At 39.7% G+C, this 18,312-nt stretch overlaps 1 protein-coding gene across 1 annotated transcript in view; it reads right to left on the reverse strand.

Annotated features, from left to right (window-relative positions):
* Positions 1–2,593: 2,593 nt before the first annotated feature.
* Positions 2,594–18,312, reverse strand: part of MB21D2 (Mab-21 domain containing 2) — a 120,133-nt gene continuing 104,414 nt past the window's right edge. The window contains exon 2 of the mRNA XM_004460850.4: positions 2,594–6,735. Coding sequence (XP_004460907.1) covers positions 5,471–6,735 — 1,265 coding nt within the window. The 3' untranslated portion in view covers positions 2,594–5,470. The remainder of the gene's footprint in view (positions 6,736–18,312) is intronic.

The following is an 18,312-nucleotide window of genomic DNA, read 5'->3' on the forward strand; positions in this document are numbered from 1 at the left end:
GGGTGCCTGCCTACCACATGGGAGGTCCCAGGTTTGGTTCCTGGTGTCTCCTAAAAAAAACAAGCAAGACGGCAAGCCAATGCGATGGGCTGATGTGGCAAGCTGACAAGATGATACAACGAGGAGACACAAGGAAACACAATAAGAGACAAAACAAGCAGGGAGCAAAGGTGGCTCAAGCAATTGGGCACCTCCCTCTAACATGGGAGGTCCTGGATTCAGTTCCTGATGCCTCCTAAAAAGAAAATGAGCAGACACAGAGAGCACACAACATACACAGAAAGCAGAGAGTGAGCACAAACAACAAGGGGGATGGGAATAAATAATCTTTAAAAAAAAATAATGAACAAATTCTACATGAACAATTGTATTTTAAAGATGAATACTAAAATATTTATATAGGTGGGTTACTAAATCTAAAATTGAGATTATTTTGGAAACTGCAGCAATCTTATATTGTGAAAGCTGGAAGCTATACAAGAGCTGCCTCAATCCCTCACTTTATAAAGATGTAAAGTCAAAGAAACCAGATTTTTTCCTCTACCCACACTTAGCCCTTTGGTTTCTGTGATTCTGAAAGTTAGGACCCAATTTGTGGATTGAAAACTGTTAACCCAAACTTACAAAACCAGAGTCATACTACATCTTTATAAAAGTTTAGTGCAATAGAGTAAATGGTGCAGTTTATGAAACATGCTGCTTTTGAATTTGCTAGTAGGATATCACTATATATGGGGGAAAAAGAAACATGACAATTGCATGTAGCTAAATTATTACAGATGGATCTTACCATGTCTAATAATTTAAATGTATATATATGTATATCAGAAGATAAAATTTCAGACATATTGTAAAAAATTCTCCCTTGTTAAATACTTATTCTAATAAGTTTTAGATCATGCATTCTTTGTTGCTTGTTGCCTTGTTGTTTTTCTCATTGTCTGTTTGTTTTTCCTTAGGAGGCAACAGCAACAAGAACCCAGGACTTCCCATGTGAGGAAGCGGGTACTCAACTGCTTGAGCCACATCCACTCCCCCTGCTTGTTTGTTTTTGCTTGTCATCTGCTCGTCTGCTCATTGTTTTTGTTTGATATCTGCTCATTGTTTCTCTTCTTTAGCAGACACCAGAAACTGAACCCAAGACCTCCTATGTAGGAGGTGGGTGCTCAACTGCTTGAGCCACATCCACTCCTAGAGGTACAATTTTTTTTTTTAAAGATTTTTTATTTATTTCTCTCCGCTTCCCTCCACCCCCCTTCCCAGTTGTCTGCTCTCTGTCTCCATTCACTGTGTATTTTTATGTGATCGCTTCTATACTTATCAGCGGCACCGGGAATCTGTGTTTCTTTTTGTTGCGTCATCTTGTTGTGTCAGCTCTCCATGTGTGTGGTGCCATCCTTGGGCAGGCTGCACTTTCTTTCGCCCTGGGCGGCTCTCCTTACGGGCGCACTCCTTGCACGTGGGGCTCCCCTACGTGGGGGACACTCCTGCATGGCACGGCACTCCTTGCGTGCATCAGCACTGTGCATGGGCCAGCTCCACACGGGTCGAGGAGGCCCGGGGTTTGAACTGTGGACCTCCCATGTGGTAGGGGGACGCCCTATCCATTGGGCCAAGTTCGCTTTCCCCAGAGGTACATTTTTAAAGTTAGCCATTTTCCTCAGAGTAACATTAACTAACATCAAATTAATGTTAAAAAATTTGTAATTAACTGATAGCAGGGTAATGGGAAATGATATTCATCCTTCCTGTAGTCCATATAGTACTTTGTGCTCCATTTAATGGCAAATAGGTTTACCTTTGAGGTCACTATATGGGGAATGTGAAATAAAGTTTTTCCAAGATCCCTAAAAATAACCAGATTGGAAGTGAAATAATCATACAAGTAGTGCTTTGGACAACTCAAAGAGGTTCTGGAGAAAGTTTGTTAGGAAGGACATTCAGTTACCTTCCCCAAAGACCACTGAGGGGCTCTGGAGCATAAGAGAGCCACCTGACTCTAGAAATCCAATAGCTGCCTCCCTTTCTTTCCCAGCCTCCCCTCTGAAGACTGAACTCCACGTCAGGAAACTTTTGCTAGCAAGGTAATGATGATCTGACCCAAAAAATATTTGGCTGTGACCGGTCAATGGGCTTAAATTCTTCCCATCAGCCTAAAGAAACCTAGAATTGGTAAAGCAAAACAAGTGTGTATACATGTGTTTGTGGAAGTGGACGGTACAGAAGAGATGAGGATCTCTTGAAGCAACCCCCAAAGCGTGTTCCCTGCTTTCACATATTTCATAGACAATTTAGTCTGCCTCCTTTTCCTCTGAAATAATTCTAGTGTAATTTCAAAGACATCCTTATTTTTAAAATGTCTGGTTCTAATTGGCTCCATCCACTCAAATCAACCTTCCCTTGCAGCTTTGCAGCTTCCATTTCAGAAGGATAGAAAGGCAGAGAGCAGAGAATAATCTAGTCTGGAAATATGTGAGACCAGGTTCTCTCAGAGGATTGAAACCCTGTTGAGTTACAGCTTGTAAATTACCATACCCCCAAAATTCAGCCCTAAATAACATTGAAATCATCACTCCAGGCGTAAGGTGTCATATTGTACTTGAAGCAGAAGGGTTTTATTTTTTTAAAACCAATCTTCTGGGACTCAGAAGGAAAAAATGGTTAGTAACTCAATGATTTGCTTATGTTTCAGACAAAATGTATGAGAATATACCCCATTTCTACCCATATCCATAGTATCTCATCAAGAATCCTAGGTTTAAGATACTAACAAATTCCAGAAATTAAAAGGAGTAAAATAGGTTTAAAATTACTAGAGGCCAGGAGTCTCTGGATTTTTTTCTCAAGTTTACCCAAGAATCTGTAGTATCCTCCACTTGGACAAAGAGGTGGCATGGATCTAAGAAAAAATGCACTGAGGGTCTCTGAAGCTAGGTTCTTATCTGAAATTTTGTCTGAAAACACAGAAAAATATTGCAGATGTTGCTAAATGTATTTGAGATGTCAAAGCACAGTTACAGCAATTTATAATTTAAAGCAACAACTGTTGGAATATTCTATGTCAACGGTTTATAAAGTTTCTATTTACCTGCAAAGTTTAACATAATGACTAATGTATAATTATTCCACGTGCATAGTTATTACTGGCAGAGGCTATGCTATTCCCTGGACTTAAATCAGAGAGCATAAACCAGATCTTAGATAAAACGTACAGGATCCTGATATCTCCCCCTAGAAAGGAGACAAACATCAATTACAAAAGTTTAAAAGTAATGGGGAAATAGCTTGGTATACCAATTTAAATATTTTGATCAAACCATATTCAAATGGGCTAAAATAACACAGGGAATTTGTTGTCTCAACTAGAAAGTCCAGTGGAAAAGGAGACATGACTTGAGAGGGCGGATCTGGCGGCTCATGCCAGTTTCCATGTCTCCATGGTGCCACCCAACGTGAACTTCATCCTAAAGGTCTAGCCACGCTTGTGTGACAGTACCAAGAGTAACAGGAGACAAGTGCCTTCCCCCTTCATGTCCAGGGAGAGTACAGACTTCTGACCCAGCATTCTAAGCTTGAATCCCGAGAGCCTTCCCAACTGGAGCAGCTTACATCACACGCCAATCCTAATGAATAACTGTGACCAGGGAAATGATTTTTATTGTTTGGTTTATGCCAATCAGGATACATGTATGGAGCTGGGCATGGAATCATATTCTGAGAAGGATATAGGTTATGTGGAGGATGGATATATACTAGCAGGAAAAATCTGGAGAAAGGGAAGAATGAATGCTGGATGTCCACCATACATGGACACATGGCCTGCAGACAATAGAGGACAGGGCTGTATTCACTGAAAACTGTCAGTATTGCCAGGAAGCAAATAATTTCCAGATTACAAACTAGCAAAAACAACAACAAATTCCAAGGCCAGTATGTTTTATTATTATTACTTTTGTGTTTGACTTAAGATGGTTGAATGAATTCATTTTCATTTATAAGCATTACATTAATTCCCATGCAAAAACCAAGACAGCATATGCCTGATTTTAATCAGCCAAAATTCAACCAATAAATCTGGACATTCAAGATCAAAACCAAAACGCTGCTTGACCTTTCCAAGAGTAGACATCATGGGTGTCCTTGAGAGATGGGCAGGCCCCTGACCTCTCAAAGACCACAGTCTGATACGAGTCCTCATCAAATAAGGGAGCCAATGCCTCCCAGCACCTCAATCTGGCAAGCAACTTTATTCACAAAGACTAGACACCCTATACCAAAGCTGCCGCCCATGGATATTTCCTGGTTCCTGCTCTAAGGCAAAGCCTGCTTTCTAACAGGCATACCTTCTATTTGGGGGGTTATAATTCTTCCTGCCAGTTTTCTTCAAAACTCTCAGCAAAGGTAAAGAGGACTTTACAAAAAAGCTTACCTCTATGGAGGTAAGAGAGTAATAAATACAAAGACACCATTTTATCAAGTAAATATTTCCTCCAGCTTTAGATAAAGTCAATTAACAGGTATAAAGCTTGAAAAATTTCTCTAAAACAAAGAACCAGAAAATCAAAGAGGGCAAAACGGGACCCCACAATTAAAGGAGAGCTAAACCAATGCAAAGAATCGTTCTATTGATTGAGAGAAATGGGCTACAACTAAAAATGACAGCATTTCCACAGTGGATGTTAATTTTATATTGAGACACACATGGGAAGTCTGACAATGGCAAAGATGTCATTAGTGCAAATAACAATTATAATGGTATGTTCTTTATAGGATTTAAATAAGGCTTCAAATAATTACACACGCAAAAACTAACATTAGGAAACCTTAATTCTATTTGGAAAGCTGTTAACCACATCCTCTAAGCCACCCAAATTCTGATTTGAGGACCATTACATTCAGTGAAGTTGCTGCAAAACACCATTTGTAGCACATTCACGCTCAAAGTCTACAATGTTTGGTGGAAAAAGGGGGATACTCTGGCCACTGGTGGAAGAGAAATCCAGCTAACATGTCAGGTCGTCCCCAGGTTCAGACAATTCTCTCAAGTAATGAAAGCTCATTAAAAAATAAAGAAATGAAACAAATAACAAAAAGAATAGAATCCTTAAATGTCAGAAAGCAATTGTTTCTCTATCCCCCTTAACAAATTTGCACAAAGTATGAAACAGAAAAATGCAAGAGGATTCGTGGGCATTTTCACCTATGGCTCAAGTTCTCCTTTAGACAAAAAATACTCTATGACATTAATGACAACAAGTAAACAATAACAATGACAAAAAAGTCAGAGGCAGAATATGAAATAGTAATATACTTTTCAGAGCCTGCACCATCCTGCAGAACCAGGAAACTTAAAATTTGTTCTCAACAGATCCAATCTAGGCTGGATATGTAAAAAACAGAAAGACAGCATTGCAAACCACACTATACATTATGAGAGTTCTAGAACCGGGTGGGAGGGACAGCCAAAAGCTCAGAAAAATTTATCATCAATTCTGAAATGGGGCCTTGTGACATCATCAGGGTTAATGAAGACAGAGATGGACTTCCCCGGGTTCTCAGTCACTAGCTGCTGAAGTTTTTTGGCCAAACGGTCATCAGGCTGGTTGGGATCGCCACCGTCGGACTGCGGGGAAGGAATGCTGGTGGTGCTGCCTCGCCGCTGCAGCTCCAGTGTCAGCCGGTTGGCGGCCTTGACATGCTCGATGGCGGTGCGCAAGTGCTCCGCAGGGTCTGAGCGCACGGAGGACAGCTTCCGGGCATGGAGCATGACCGTCTCCTCCGACAGGTGCTCCAGCATGTTGCACTGAGGGATGAAATAATTGGGGCACATCTTGTTGACCAGGCAGTGTTGCAGGTCATCAATGAGCCCCAGCAAAAAGTGTGCTGCATAGTCTTCTTGAGCCAAGTAGTTGGCAGGAAGTCTGTCGCAGGCCCAGAGCATCATGCTCCGCAGGTGATAGGGGCTAATAGCTTTGGGCCGGGACAGGAGTTTAATGATGATGGCCTTGCACGCCTGGTAGGCCTGCATGAGGCTGCTGGAGATGCACTTCTTCAACTGCACCTCGCTCCTGGCAAAGGACAGCCGCCATTCATTGTCCTTCTTACCCTTGTAGGAGCAAGCAGGCACCAAGTAAAACCCACTGATGACCTCTTCTTCAGTGATCTTCCCATCCCAAAAGTGGTTCTCCATGAGCCAGCTCTGCGCCACCGCAGGCCAGCCTTTGAAAGAGACCACAGGGACAATATCGTACAACATGCGACTGCTGCCCACACCCAGAATGATGGAGATGATGGTCCCGTTCTTTTCTACTTTTTCCACCTTTGGCATCCCTCGCTGGGGTTTCTTCTGTATCTCTGACAGGACAATGCTGATAGAGTCATAGAACCAGTCAGCCACTTTGGTGGGGGAGAAGAAGTAGTTGGTAGCACCATTGATGTGATCGACGATGGTGCAGCAGTCTTTCCATTTACTGATCGTCCCCTCGTCGAAGAGCCGGAGGCTCAGCCAGGAGTGGCACAAGGCTGAGTGGCGCATGTCAAGTGTCACAGGCTGATTACGGTCATGCAGCTTCAGGGCTGGCACCAGAAGAGTAAAGTCCATATCATAGTCAGTCCCCCGGGCATAGACATTAAGCTCATCCAAGTCCAGGTCCACCACACCTTCCCGGACTCCTCCAGAGAGCAACAGGTACTCATTGGCCACTGGAAGTTTCTGGTCCAGCTTTTGCACCATTCCTGGGAACAGATAGAGAAAATGCCATTTTAGGAAGCACAAACATAGGAGTCTTATGCATTAAATACAGAATGTATTGAGCTTAGTAAAACGTACCCTTGTACACATATCTTTCTAATACCTTGGGTAACAATGTGGGAAGTAACCAGAAAGCATTTCTGCTGTACACCCAAACACAAAAGTTGTTTTCAGAAATTGTACTTACGTGATTGAATCATGAGATAAGCTAAGCCAATCTCTTTGCTCATGGAACACCATTTTTACTTTAAAGTATAGCTGATAAGCTAATAAACGATGGTTACCCAAACTTGGGTATTTGACAGATATTTTCTTTTGGGGACCCCTGAATGATGTTATGCATGTTTATTTTGTAAGTTCATAACTTTTACTATATACTTATTATTTATGTATGTTCATGTATGAATATTTAAAATGAAATTTTAAAAAAATGAAATGAGCTCATGTTTATGAAAGGAATGTAACAATATTTAATGACAATGATAAAACTGGAGCTTTCAAGTGAAAAATTAGAATTTTGGAAAATTCAGGTCCTGCACTGTGAGCTTGATGTCTTCCTAAATCAGACTTTACTGAAGAGACTGGTGGTGATAGTAATGAATGTGATTTTCACTGAGATTGTGGGCTCTTTAAGGGTGAGAACCAAGCCTCAAATTGTATTAAGCAGGCATAGAGTCTCACGAGGGGGCACACAACTGAAGCTACAACTGAATGATAAAGGAAGGAATGGATGAAATTAATAGGGCTCAAACGTCAAGTGCTTTAAAAAGTCTAGACTAAATGACTTCCACAAACAACTTGCACATTTATATCCCCTGCCTCTTGCCCTTTTATTATATACTTTCTCGCTTTTCATTGTCTGACAAGCTCTCAGCAACACTATTGGGATTTAACAACTCCCCCCACCCCCCAAAGATGGCAAAAAAGCTACCAAACTATTATCCCATTATTCATTGCAATTATTTTTTTCTTTTTTTAATTTTTTTGTTTTGTTTTGTTTTTTTCTGTTGTTTTTTTTTAATATTACATTCAAAAAATATAAGAGGTCCCCATATACTCCCCACCCCCTCAACCCACTCCTCCCACATCAACAACCTCTTTCATAATCATGGGACTTTCATTGCATTTGGTGAATACATTTTGGAGCACAGCTGCACCACATGGATAATGGTTTACTTTAATCATTGTAGTTTGTTGTTCCATAGGATGATCACAATGCAAATAAATAAACCACATATACATGCTTGTTCTATCATTATAAATCAAAATTTGGCACTCATTTACAGAAATATCTTCTTTTCACTCTTTAAAATTATATTTTCCAAACCATATTAACCATGAAATCTTTTATTTAGCACCAATTCCTTCCATACAGATAGGAATATAGTAAGTTACCACTTTTCTCTTTAATGCAATCAATGTTATCCAATGCTAGAATCAACAAGTAATCAGAAAGAGAACCCAGTTTACCTGGCCTCTTGGGCTGTTTCTCAGATTACATGTGCTGGACGCTGCAATGTACCACCTGGATCCCCAAAACCTTAGGGATCGTCTCAGCTGCAGACAGCCACTTCTACCAACGTTGGGGCCCATGGTTAGGCATGGGGTGGGTGCACTGCCAATAACTGATCAATGCGGAAGTAACCTAGCGCAGCATACACTGAAGGGCCATTCTAAGCCAGACTTCTCTGTGGGGTCAACAAAGGCTGACATTGGGCCTGAAGGGAAACTCCATTTCTCCCTCTGCTGGATCCTGCTTCCTTCATCTCCCTTTCCACATGTGTTGATCCCAAGGGTGTTCCTTAATAAATACCTGGCATGCTAATCCAATTCCAGAGACTGCTTCCTGGGGAATCCAATGTATAATACTCCATATTAACTGAACAAAAATAACCTTCACTGCAAATTCAGCATGGAAAATTTATTTTCAGCTTTTAGTGTTTTTTTTAAAAAAGCAAGTTTTAGCAATAAAGAGTGGTATTTATCATAAACACCAAAAAAATGTATTTCTCAAATGTCATAATGTTTCAATATAAACTTCCTCTTTACAATGTAAAAAAATACTACCACCCTGGGTATGAGCTGATGGATTTCTCAGATTCTAAAGCAGGTTATGAAAATCATTTTCCTTATACACTCACCTGTAGGTGCAGTTACATTCAAAGAGATATATGTGAAAAATCATGAAATGCTGTTTCATGGGTAATAAATTAAGATCAGATTAGATTAGAGATGCTATTATTATTTGGGCATCATGTTGTAGTCCTCTTTTAGGGATAAATAACACAAAATTCTATATGTCCTTTTGGCCAGACAGAATCAAATTGGCTATGAGCACAACAGCTAGAACCTCTCTACACAAACACAGTTAATTGTACATTAACAGTCAGGGGATAATTAAGTCTACAAACATGTCACTGAATTTTGCCTTGACTGTCACAATTTTGTTTGGAGAAATGAGCTAAAACTCCCTTCTGCCCTCTCTTGGATTAAAGAAAAAGTTTTTAACCTATTAATATATACACTAGGCACTTTCCTGCCAATGATAAAATAGTCTTTTTCCTTCGAACTGCTGTTTATACACCTTGTTAAAATGTTGGCCTTTGTTTCAAAAAGGCCATAGAAGTATTTGGCTAAATTCCAATATTCAGGAGTCATGGGATTTTTTGAGACTTCTTCCTTTAAAGCAAAGAGAACTTGAGCAGCAGAGGGATCCACTGCAGAGGCTCACTTGCTAAGCCACCAGAAGTTAGAAACAAAGTCCTAAGGCCACATTGTTTTGGCCAATAATCCCTTGTGACATTTGTATTTACATTTAGCCCATCTGAACCCATTAGTCTGCAGTTTTACAAGTGATTTGGTGACACACTCTGGAGCCTTCCCCAGCATTCTAAAAGCCCATATGTCCTCCTGGAGAACTTTCCTAGGCTAAGTTAAGGTGAAAATAAGCCAATATCAGCTATCATGCCAAAAGGAGCTGTCATGCAACTGAATTACAGAATTGGCCAGAGACTGGGCGGGAAAAAGAGGAAGAAAAAAAAAAATTCAGCTACACTCTGACCTTGAGCCAATCCAAGTTCCAACAAGTGCCACAACTGAACTGATTCGCTATTCTTTGTGCAAATATGTGAAGGTAAGACATCAAAGATTCTAGCTGTTTGGTTAGCAATTAAATTATCCAAAATCACGACTGAGAACAAAAGGAAGATATGTACACACCCCTGAGTTGTCTTCACTGAAGAAAAGGAGGGATGGAGAAATAACTTTTTCTCCTGAGTGGGTCTCTTCTTTTCAGGCAAGTTTTGCATATGTTTGTTCTTAAAAACACTAATGTAAAGCTGCCTCCCAATCTCCCTGCCTGAAGTTTTCCACCCCTTAATTTCAGTTTATTTCAGTTTCTGCTTAAGACAGTATTGTTCTTTTATGCAAGTACTGGGGCTTCGAGTTTAAGGAATACGTTTCCTATAATCCACTTAATTCTTTGTGGATTTTCTTTAGAATTTTAAGTGAAACCCAAACTCTGTACTTGGTTTCCTCATCTTCTGGTGAATAAAACTTTATCACATTCCACTGAATTCAAATCACATAACCTACATCCCTCAAACATACATAACCAGATTTTTAACTCCAGAGCACAAGAACTAAGGATCATATTTCTGCTCTCTCCCATCTTCACAGCCCCATCACAGAAGGTCTGGTCTCCTTACTCAATTTAAGGAGGTAGCTTAATAAATATTAATTAGGTAAGTGAAATCAGTACTTGTATAGATTCCTTTTTGAAAACCTTACCTATGTTGAAGCAAAAAAGAGGTAAAGTTTTATGCCATGTAATTAAAACTTAGAATTAGATAAAATTTAACTATGTCTCTATATCTCTGACTATGTGTATAAAAAAGGCTATTTCTGGGTACCTGATTATCTCAATATTATTCACTGTTTCATATAAAAGAGTTACCTCTTTTTGGCCCCAATTTATGTGGTGAACACCAAAAACAGCATTTTATTATGTCAGTGATATTTTTAATAGTATGGTGACTCTTGGGGCTAGGTTAAGGGTACAGGGTGGGATGATGTTGACAAAGCCCTTCTGTGATTCTCATACATCCCCTAGGGGAGTGGATAACTAATATAAAGTCTTTCAGACTTCTGTGAAAATGGCATCAGAATAGGTTGGCAGGGTTTAATTCCTGCAAAAAAGAACAGAGGAAGGACAAAAGCTGTCTGCGGAAGCTGCTCTGGGAGTCTGCAGACCAGTAGAGCACTGCGTGCATCATCCAGGAGGAGCTGGGACAGACAGACCAAGAGGCAGAAAGCAAAACCCCGAGTTACTCAACCAGTGCCCCGAGTTACTCAACCAGTGCCAGGAATGGTATCAATCCCTTACTCTGCAGGCAACCAGCTTCGGTAAAACCTGTGGCTGACAGTGGCCAACTCAGAAGAGAACAGATGTAGTCCTCCCTGGGAAGAGAGACGGTGTAGCAGGGGGCAGAGTGTGGTTTTCTCTTCAGTGAGTTTGGATAGCAGGGCCCTGCTTTGAACTGTGACTCCAGCTAGAGCAATTAGGCAAGAAAAAGAAATAAAAGGTACCCAAATAGGAAAGAATGAAATAAAACTTGCGCTATTTGCTGATGATCTGATCCTATACCTAGAAAATCCCCCAAAATCCACAACAAAGCTAGTAGAGCTAATAAGTTCAACGAAGTGGCAAGGTGCAAGCAGCATTTCTTTTTTTTTTTTTTTTTTTTTTTTTTAGTTTTGACACATTTTAATATTTGGATGTATTTGTGAAAAATAAAGGTGAGAGATTAAATTATAATCAAATGTTCTGACATAAATCTAGACAATTAACTAACTTTAGAAAACAGTGTGTTTTAAAAAATATATAATTACTCATGATTTCTTAAATATTTCCAGTGTCTACAGAGTCTGTCATTATTCCTCCAAGTCAATATGTACTATGAACATTTCAGAAGCAGGGTTATAGCCTATAAGTTTTAAGCTGAAGTTTGGGACTTTCTGAAACTCAGAAATCCTCTCATACTAATCCATGTTGTAGAAATCCATTTCATACCATCAGACACATATTTTTCAGTAAATTCCCTCAACCCATGAGGAATTATCCCCATTTTACAGATAAGTACAATGAAGCCCAGGATGGCAGTGATTTTCATTTGTCCCGCATTTGCTGGGTATCTATTACGAAGCAGCATTTCTATACACTAATAATGAGCAATCTGAGGAGGAAGTCAGAAAAAAATTTTCATTTATAACAGTGAATAAAAGAATGAAGTATTTAGGAATAAACTTAACCAAGGACAGAAAGAACCTCTATTCGGAAAATTCTAAAACATTGTTAAAAGAAACCAGAGAAGACCTAAATAAATGGAGGTACATTCCGTGTTCACGGACTGAAAGACTAAATATTGATAAGATGTCATTTCTACCCAAATTGATTTACAGATTTAACACAATCCCAATAAAACTTCCAACACCCTTTTTTCCTAGAAATGAAAAGTCAATTATAAATTTTATTTAGAAGGGCTCTGAATAGCCAAAAATATCTTTAAAGAGAAGAAGAAAATTAGAGAACTCTCACTGCCTGACTTTAAAGCACATTACTTAGCACCAGTGATGAAATTGGCATGGTACTAACATAAAGACAGACATAGGGACCAAGGAATTGAATCGAGAGTTCATAAACAGACCCTCACATCTGGGGTCAAGTGGTTTTTGACAAGGCTGTCAAACCCACCCAGCTGGGGCAAGAAGAGTCTATTCAACAAATAGTGCTGGGAGAACTGGATATCCACATCCAAAAGAAAGAAAGAAGATCCCTATTTCACACCTCACACAAAAATTAAAAGAGATCAAGGACCTAAATATAAAAGCAATAACCATAAAACTTCTAGAAGAAAATGTAGGGAAATATCGTCAAGATCTTATGGCAGACAGTAGCTTCTTAAATCTTACACCCAAAGCATAAGCAACAAAAGAAAAAAAATAGATATATGGGATCTCCTCAAAATTAAACACTTTTGTGCTTCAAATGACTTGTCAAAAAGGTATAAAGGCAGACTATGGGAAAAAATATTTGGAAACCACATATCCAACATGAGTTTGATTTCCATATTATACAAAGAGATCATACAACTCAACGATAAAAAGACAAGCAACCCAATAAAAAAATAGGCAAAAGACCTGAATAGAAATTTTTCCGAAGAGGAAATACAAATGGCGAAATAGCACATCAAAAATTGTCAACATCACTAGCTATTAGGTAAATGCAGATCAAAACTTCCATTAGATATAATTTCACACCTTATAGAATGGCTATTGTTTAAAAAAAAACAACAGAGAACTACAAGTGCTGGAAAGGATGTGGAGAAACAGGAACATTTCTTCACTGTTGATAGGAATGTAGTATGGCGCAGCCTCTGTAGAAGACAGTTTGGCAGTTTCTTAGGAAGCTAAATATAGATCCATCATATGATCCGGCAATCCTGCTACTAGACATACTCAAGAACTGAAAGCAAGGACATGAACAGATATTTGCACACCAATGTTCACAGAGGCATTGTTCATAATTTTGTGAAAATATGGAAACAGTCCAAAAGAGTCCATCAACCGAAGAATGGATAAACAAATTGTAGTAGTATATACATATGATGGAATACTGTGCTGCTGTAAGAAGAAATGAAATGGGACACATGGATGACCCTTGAGGACATTACGTTGAATGAAATAAGCCAGGCACAAAATAACAAATATTGTATGGTTCCACTAATGCGATTTAAATATGAAGCATGAAATATAACTCTACAATATAGGTTACTAGGATATAGAGTGAGGGTTGAAAAGGTGAAGCTGATGCTTACTGGATGTAGAATTTTTAATAAAGTTATTTTAAATGTGTGGAAATAGGAGTTGACGGTAACATTACAGTGAGTAAAACTAACACTGATGATTTATAAATGTGATGTGGCTTAAAGGGGTAGTAGTCTAGGGATGTAAATGTCAATTGAAAGAAAGGGGATAATCTAGGGACGGTATAACATAGTGAACTCAGTGGTGGATAAGAATTGTTGTTAATAGTACAATATAACAATATTCTTCTACAAAAGGTGTTAAGAATATGGTGAAAAAAAAGAATATGGTGAAACATGGGGAAAATACAACTAAGGTAACTTATGTATTATAGTTAACAGAGTGTAATTTTTTGCATCATTGGCAAAGATGGTACTATATCAATGCTAAGGGTCAATTACGGGGGGCATGAGGAGATATGGATTTTTCCTTTTGGAGTAATGAAAACATTCTAAAATTGACTTGATGACAGTGTGATGAAACTGGGAGCCAATGAGATTTGGATGGATTGTACTCGGCATGGGACCATATTACAGCACAGTGAACCCCAAGGTGGAAAATGGACTGTGATTAAAAGTACAAATATGAGAATGTTCTCTCATAAATTATAACAAATTCACAATATGAACAGACAGTGCTAACAATAGGGTAGTTTGTGGGACAAATATACCAAATACAAGCTATGAACTATACTTAGCAGTAATATTTTGATGATATTCTTTCACCATTTGAAACAAACGTTCCATAACAATGCGAGGTTGTCGCTGGTGAGGTGATGTATGGGAATCCTTTATGGTATGCATGATTGTTTTGTAAACTCACAATTTCTCTAATTAAAAAAATCTTCCTATAAAAATATAATTTATTCTTTATAGGAGGAAATATTGTCATACTTACTTGACATTCTGAGAAACGTTCTCAGACATGGGCATGGATACCTTCCTCTTAGAAGGTTATCACGGTATGGAATTTTTAATGACTCCAATTTTGGGAAGGCTTTAAACAGGTTTCCTGGTTCATGGCCAAAAATCATCTCTAAGTGTAAACTACAATCCATGCTTAGTGGCAATGCTCCAAAATGTGTTCATCAATTCCAAGGAATGTACCACACTAATGAAGGATGTTGTTAATGTGGGAAAATGTGGGAAATGTGGGGAGTGGGGCATATGGGAATCCCTTATATTTTTTATGTAAACTTTATGTAATCTAAGGATCTTTAAAAAATAAAATTAAAAAATCATCTCTCTGAAGTCTCTCATTTTGTCAGTAAAAAAAAAAAAATCCAACTGCAGCTCAGAAAGAACAAATGACTCATCCAAGGCCACAATGCCTTAATGGCAGATTAACAGTGGCGTCTTAAACATTCCTCCATTTGCTACTAAGGTCAGAATGCCACATACATATTCTCTTCTCCCTGCGACAGTGATGCAATTAGACTTGAATGCAGAATGGTTTTTGGAAGGTAAGAAGTGGAGGTCTCAGTGCAAAGTGCCAGCTTTGTGCGTTTACTGGTCAAAGCTTTAGTGAGACCTTGGGCAAGAAACAAAATGTGTCTAACTATATACATTTACCATTAGGAACAATGAGCCTGATCTGCCTCACAAGATGCCATTAATATTCCCAAAGAAATAGACTGTAAGATACTGTGCAAGTACGTCTGACTCCAATGAATGTACCAGCTTTTCAATAATCTCCTGCTGAATGACCACTGATATTAACAACAATATTAATATGTTTTATAAGTCAAAAAGTCAGCTTTAGTTGGCATAATTTCAGAGATAACTGCATTTAATTTTATTTAACCTCTCAGAAAACGGATCAAATCATGCATGTGGTGCCTATTAATCAGAACATAGTACACAGGTCTGATTCAGAAAATGCCTTCTCAAAGAAGTCTCCTTGATCTTTCCTCATTTTGACACTATGTGGGGCAAGAGCATTGGACTCAGAGTAAGACGGTCTTGGGTTTGAATTTGAAGTTTGCCATGTACTACTTAAATGAGCACAGCAAGTTTTAATCCGTTTCTGATTCCTCATTAAAAAAAAAAGAAATAAAAAGATAAAACCTTCCTTATACGGTTACAAAATCCCAATAATGGATATTTAGTCCCCACTCTCCATGTTCTTTCCTCTCTCTGCCATCTACAAAATTGGAATGCAAACAAAACCTATTCCACCAAGTTTGTCTGAAGATTTAATTAAACAAGATGATCAAAAGCTTCTAGCACAAACAAGACATAGAAAACATGTTAGATGAAGAGAAAGGAATGGAGCATTCTCTCTCCCAGCCTGGACCAGGACAGCTGCTAGTCCAGGTGCTTCCTCTGCATGGAAGCATCCTGGAGCTCAGCCCTTCCCTGCGCCCTTGCCCAAGTCCCTTGCCAACTCCTGTGCAAGGCACCTAGCACTCATGCTGTATCTCCTGTCTTAGTGGGCTGTATTTGTGGCTTACTTTCCCTTCCAAATGAGATACCAAAGCAGCTGGCACAGAACCTGGCAAAGAGACACTCAGCAACCGAGAGACACTATCACAGTCATTAGTCTCTTTGCTAAGGAGTCAAGCTTCTATTACTGCAGTGACTAGTACATACCTTGGTATTAGAAGGCAACCGCTTACTGACTGTAATCATTTGTTCCAATCAACCCTAATGCAACTGGGGCTACACATTATGAAATGTGTCATCATATGTCTATAAAACCATTTACTAATAATCCAAAAGTTGGGTGGGGAAAAAAAGTCTAACTCTTTACTATCTTCCTTTTTAAAACTTAAACCTAAAATTCTAAAAATTGATGGTCTTTGCTGAAGACCAGATACAAGATAGCTTACAAGATAGTAAGCTGTTGGAATAGAACGAACAAGGTAACCTGGATTCAGGTCCAATTTGTCCATGAACAATGTACTAGCCACTCTGTGCCTCAGTGACCTTAAATGAAATTGAGAATAACAACTACAAGTTTGTAGGGTAGTCATGCAGATAATATGAGAAAACATACACCAAATTACTCAGTGTATGGTCTTGTTCATAGTTGGCAATCAAATAAACAGAAGCTTCTGGGCATACACACAGAGGCCTTGTCTTCAAATTAAATTACTTTGGAAATTTTAAGTACACACAACAGAAGAGATAATATGAATTCGCTATGTGCCTATCACTGATCTTCAACAATTAAGTTTGCCCTTCTTGTTTTATTTATCCCTTCAATTTTTTTGCTGTAATATTTAAAGTAAAACCCAGCCATCATATAGCATTTCAACCATAAACATGTTAATGTATTTCTTTAACTGACAAAGGACTTTTAAAAAATATAACTGCCATTTCTCACATCTAAACAAAATTAACAATAACTTATGACAGACCACTTAATTTTACCTTTTTCTTAATACGCGTGTATACCTATTAAATGAATATCTTGAGTGTGTATCTGTGTGTAACAGATGCCGCGAATGCCCTGCCCTGTGTCCCCAGTCCATCCCCATGTTAACTTGGAGCTACAGTAGGTGGTTTCCTGAAAGCTGGCAGTTTCCTCCTCAAGAGCCAGAGACCCTCTGGTTCCTTCATCAGGGGGCCATGTCTGCTCTGGGCAGAGGAAAATGAACCAGGAGAACTAATACCCTGGCTGGGGCAAACCTCAATCAAGGAAGGACAGGAATCAGCAGACACAGGTTCCAGCCTCCCCAGCTGGGACACTCTGAGATGAGTGCTGACAAGTTCTGAGATAGTTCCACTCAACTCTCCAGAAGGTCCCACAAGATTAATCTGCTCATTCAAAGACCATTTTCTGAAACTATGAGAACAGTTCTCAAAGTGTGTTCATCAGTTTTCCCAGCTCAGTAAACTTTGTTTTCCAGTGCATTTACAGCGAGTTCCCTGCCCATTTATATCCTGCATTACTGATATTCAATTCTCTTCATTTCCTGAGGGGCAAATTAGATTCTCTTCCAGCTCTAGAGAACTTTGGAGAGATGAAGATTCATATACTTCTTAAAAAGGGGCATTTCAGGGAATCAGACTTGGCTCAACAGATAGAGCGTCCACCTACCACATGGGAGGTCCACGGTTCAAACCCAGAGACTCACTGTCCCGTGTGGAGCTGGCCCACGTGCAGTGCTGATGCGCGCAAGGAGTGCTGTGCCACACAGGGGTGTCCCCCGCGTAGGGGAGCCCCACACGCAAAGAGTGCGCCCTGTAAGGAGAGCCGCCCAGCGCGAAAGAAAGTTCAGCCTGCCAGGAGTGGCGGCCACACACATGGAGAGCTAATGCAGCAAGATGATGTAACAAAAAGAGACACGAGGAAGCAGAGTTGGCCCAGTGGTTAGGGCATCTGCCTACCACATGGGAGGTCCAAGGTTCAAACCCAGGGCCTCCTGACCCGTGTGGAGCTGGCCCACGCGTAGTGCTGTGGTGCGCAAGGAGTGCCCTGCCACGCAGGGGTGTCCCACTGGGGGATCCCCACGTGCAAGGAGTGCGCCCCGGGAGGAGAGCCACCTAGTGTGAAAGGAGTGCAGCCTGCCCAGGAGTGGCACTGCACACACACAGAGTTGACGCAGCAAGATGATACAACAAAATGCAACACAGATTCTGGGTGCCACTGACAAGAATACAAGCAAACACAGAGGAGTGTGCAGCAAATGGACACAGAGAACAGACAACTGGGGTGGGGAGGGAGGGGAAGAGGAGAGAAATAAAAATAAA

The sequence above is a fragment of the Dasypus novemcinctus genome, chromosome 4, assembly GCF_030445035.2.
Source record: "Dasypus novemcinctus isolate mDasNov1 chromosome 4, mDasNov1.1.hap2, whole genome shotgun sequence".
Lineage (NCBI taxonomy): Eukaryota > Metazoa > Chordata > Mammalia > Cingulata > Dasypodidae > Dasypus > Dasypus novemcinctus.